The 4,644-nt window shown below is 41.7% G+C and overlaps 1 protein-coding gene across 1 annotated transcript in view; it reads left to right on the top strand.

Moving 5' to 3' along the window:
• Positions 1 to 1,297: 1,297 nt before the first annotated feature.
• Positions 1,298 to 4,644, top strand: part of T265_04611 (hypothetical protein) — a gene marked incomplete at both ends in the record, with an annotated part of 6,522 nt that continues 3,175 nt past the window's right edge. Inside the window, one exon of the mRNA XM_009169393.1 lies at positions 1,298 to 1,352. Coding sequence (XP_009167657.1) covers positions 1,298 to 1,352 — 55 coding nt within the window. The remainder of the gene's footprint in view (positions 1,353 to 4,644) is intronic.

Raw genomic sequence — 4,644 nt, 5'->3', positions numbered from 1 at the left:
ACGAAAACTGCACTACGTCGACTGGATCAACCCTCGGCCCGGCTCCTGTATTCCGATTCGATTGTTGAAACGTGTTTGATAGAACCTGTTGATTATCCACTGTTTCTTGATATTTTTAGTCAATGTTTATCGCTCGCCTGGTATCTAGATGGTAAACGGAATTAAAGAAGGATAGACGCCTTTCATAAAGGAAATTAGATACGCGGTTGCTGAAAAATCTTTGACAGCCTACTATTGGTTCATCAGGTAGGCACTGTCTTTGGGTGGCCGTCAACCAGATGGACGGATTTTGACACATGAACTCATTTGCATATCAATGGGGTTTTCGAAAAACTCAACAAAATCTCTCGTTCATTATTATATTCTTCAACTGAATATCCTGCAGAAAGACTACCTAATGTTTCAGTTGATATTATATTCAAGATGTTGCGTCATATTTTCACGAGGCAAACTACTAACAAGGTCGCTGAAAACTCCTCCACAACCCACGATCGGTTTCGTTCCTCTGGAGGCTCACCAGTTGGCACAGGTCTCGAATGGAACTCGAATTGGACAGATTCCGACAAACACACACATTTCCATATCGATTTGGTTTTTACGATAGATTAAAATGAATATCATAAACGAAAAATTAAGATACGTCTCCGATGAAGAACCGATTGACATACAAATGAGTGTATTTAGTGAAAATAGAGATACCCCTTTTGCGTTGGGTTGCAAAGAACGGTGCTTTTGGAGTGATCATGGCTACTATAATCAAGAAAGGAAACCAGTTTGTCCAGCGTCTCGTGTTCTGCGACGAAGCAAATGAATTCACGCAAAATGTTGAGAATTGACAAGGTTTGACCTATATGTTTTGTGATAACCAATGCATGGCCAACGTATCTCAGCCAACTTCTCGGAGGACTGTCAGACGATGAAGTCCACAATATGCAGTAATGGTATTTTCCTCGGTTTAGTTATCGGTTTGGGCCTCCCGAGCTAGCGTTCACGTCACCAAAGGTGAACAAGGTATATTAACGCCAAAAACGAAGACAAGAACATAGGTATGGCGTTGCGAATACATAGTGTAAACAGCGACAACTTTCTGGAAGTTCTGACGCCTTCTGGATGCGCCAATGGCAACAGGCATTCGGCCAATACTAGGTCATGATTGGCTGTTGGGTGCAGATTCTCGACCAATTAGAATCTCGGTTTGATGCCAGACCGGTAAGCGTCCCGAACTTCTGGCCAATCATGTGCGGGATGGGCTTATCGGACATAGCAGCACCTGACTGCGAGCGGTAAAGCAGGACCCATGTGGAATTCCGCCTCAGAAAAAGTAGGCTGCCTCGTCCGTAAAATCTGGCCGGGTGATTAGATTTTGATGTAAGATAAAACCCACGAATTTTGGTTTGACGCTACGAACCTACCGTGACCCCTGCTGCTTTGTCTTGACCAATGCCTACGTGATCTTCTTGGTGTGATTACACTGTCATATGAGCGCGCTTCTGTTTTATAGGTGAATTATTTTATCATTATCTTTCAATAGGCTGTAACCAGATTGTTTGCTGACAATTTTTTGTAATGGGGCTTATTTCCACTTTTCGGCCTTGTTTAACAGCAAACATGCTACGGAACAAAATTGGTCCTGAGGTAAACAGCGATGAAGAGCAGATATACAACGTCAGTGTTGGTCTCAAGTGTATATCCAGCTGTATTCAACAAAAGCTGTCCTGCTAGAATCAAATTATTCGAGTGACCTTATGCTCTGCCTCTCGTTATGCTCTGGTTGGTTGCTTGAATGCAACAAATTTGGTGAGAATACGATTCAACTGCGAACAGCCCGAATCAAACGGGAGCGCTTCATTTTGGGGTTGTGTAATTTTACAATTTGTCTTACACTCAAAGTAGTGGTTTTTCTGCGAAACTGTTTTAAGTACCAGTTCCACGGAACAATCCGTCCAACGTCTTTTTGGAAACATTTTGAGAGGTCTTGGTTGTTTTCTTTTCGCGTTGATCTTTGTCTGTTGGCTGTCCTAAAATGAATATTTGATTCATTTGTAGTTGGCTTTGCACTACCGGACAGCTCCCAAACTCGAATGCCAATAAATCTCCATTATTCTTGTCACAACCGACTGTTTTGCTTTTGACATACCGTTTTTTAATTGCTTAAACAATCTGTCATTTTCACCCCGAAAGATGAATTTAGCTTTTTTGAGGTGTACCAATACTACTGAAATACGATCTACACTACCGGAATGTTGGTCATAATCACGGGTGAGTTTCGAGAACTTTGAGCTCGGACAATTCACGCTGATTATTTTGTTCCCCCGCCGCGACTATGCGCATTCTCTGAGTATTTTTGATGTAGTACAAACGGACGTGTTGTTGGCGAAAGGTGTTTCTGAACAGCGATACAAGATAATTATAAGATAACATCGATGCAAGCAAACGTGCCTTAAATGTCAAACTTTATCGAGTTCTTACATATTCAGCGTGCGTGAGTACAGCCATATAAAATATCGCCAATGAAAGGACACTTGCAATATCAAATCAACAAGTAAATCCTTTTCAATTACGTGCGATGGATTCAACGAGGAGCGTTATCCTTACAGCGTTGAGTTGCACAGTAGAGGCAGATCGACGTTCTAAAATTCTGCTGCACATCTTGGAGTTTATACGAGGTTAAATGGGATGGTAGAGTTCCTAATAAACACGAGTCTAATATCTCTGTTTGACCATAAAAATATTCCCAAGTTGTGCTCTACAAGGCACAAAGTCTGGTTCATTGTTTATAGGTGATCTTATACTCATCTGTTGCCGTTTGTTGTTTGATAGTATTCTCATAATCTTGACGGTGGAACATAGGGAATAACGATTTCGCCTACGTGCCTTGGATACTATTGTATGCTTATATTTCCTGAGCTTCATGTTGGTCTTCAACTGCACTGCTGCACAAAGTATGATGACCATGTGTTGGGGAACTTGGGTACAGCAACTGTCATCCACCATGAGTCTCATAAACTGCAGTTTCCTGTTATGAATTCAAGACTGCTTGTCATTAGTAAACGTTTTTTTCATTGGGGTAGAGACTTGCGAATAATTAGGCACAAGTGAAAATTTCGGAACATCTGTTGGGACAGATGTTAGGTTGTTTTGCTTACAGCGGGAAGGTCGGTAGGACACGATTCATCTTAGAAGGGTTGTCTCACTTCAAAAGCCTCTGTCTGGACTGGTCAACAATAGGAAATGTGAGAAATGTAAAGAACAGTTTTCATCAGCCAAGATTCATTTTAGTGCCAAGATAACACCAGTTTAATCTTCAAAAAGGGTGTAATCCTAGAAACACAATTTTATAGTTTTGTCTCACAGTTAGCAAACTGTGGGTCTCAAACTGCACCATCTCCGGTAGTTTTTTTGAATAAAGCGACTGACAGTGTCTCTAATATGGGTATACAAAAAAAACAAAAATTAGGAAGCTTTCTGACCTCTTCTCCGGTGTGTACACACTGCAGGTCTAAGTGAATGTCGGCTTGTATTCAATCCAGTTTTCTAGCCGCTTTCGTTGAACAGTTACTGAGTTGTTGGACACCCTTGGATTGATTTCTTCAATGCATTTCGTGTTGCGCACTACTGTATTTTGGAGTTCGTTCGACTTAGGTTAATCGTACTTGTGGTACGTTCAGTACTTTCCAGTCTACAAAAATATCCGCACTAAGGTACTGAGATCAGACTTAGTCCGGTTCGAACCGAAAAAGCACTCTGCTTCGCTCAAAGACCCTCACAGACTTCATGGGATATCAGTTAGTGTTTCCACACTGGTATAGTTGAAATGTACTTGTGCTTTTGTGTATGCTCTGTGACTGTCGATAAGCAGACAAGAATAAATTCATCGTTGAAATTAAACTAAGAAGAGAAAACTGCTGGAAACGGAAGGTTATCTAATCAGTCAAGCAAGCTAGACCACAACGCAGCTAACAAACGAAACAGCCAAAATGAAGGAGAAGAACAACTGAATCAAGGGCATTTAGCGAACCAATCAGTTGCAGAGATATTGGACCACCACGCAATTCAGACTTATACACCAACCAATCAAGTTACATGAAACTCATCACACAACCGTCAAACTGCGGCAGAATTTTTAAACACTTGGATAAAAAAAGATGAAGTACCAAGTCAGCGGTGCACAGCCGTTGCCACTGTGATCGATGGCGAAACGTTTGCAGTATGATTTCCAAACTGGACGAGCAGACCGGAAAATCCCCGCACCCATAATTCGAAACGTTGCAGCGTTCACAAACATATGACGTAAGGAAGAACGCAAGGACCTAAGAATGTCGAAACTCAGTAATGAATTGAGCTTGCTATGCAAAACATTGAACTAGTAGTCAGCAGGCCTGATCAAGATATAGACATCTTTGAAAAAAGTTAACAAGTTCCACGGATTGGATCAGTCAAATGGTTATTCCCCTTTAGCGTCTAAATCGAACTGTCCAAATTGAACCAGCGTACATTGCCAAACACGTCCCAACTCCTTAAACCGGATCTGAAGAACAAGGCTGTTATTGGTAGCCTACCTGTACTCGCAATCGAAAGGCATCTAGCGGAATACACTCATTTGCATACCAGTTTGCTTTTTGACGGGAGACCCACCTGGAGCCC

Source organism: Opisthorchis viverrini (genome assembly GCF_000715545.1).
Source record: "Opisthorchis viverrini unplaced genomic scaffold opera_v5_78, whole genome shotgun sequence".
Lineage (NCBI taxonomy): Eukaryota > Metazoa > Platyhelminthes > Trematoda > Opisthorchiida > Opisthorchiidae > Opisthorchis > Opisthorchis viverrini.
The sequence above is the reverse complement of the archived record's forward strand: the minus strand, read 5'-3'. Positions and strand labels throughout refer to the sequence as shown.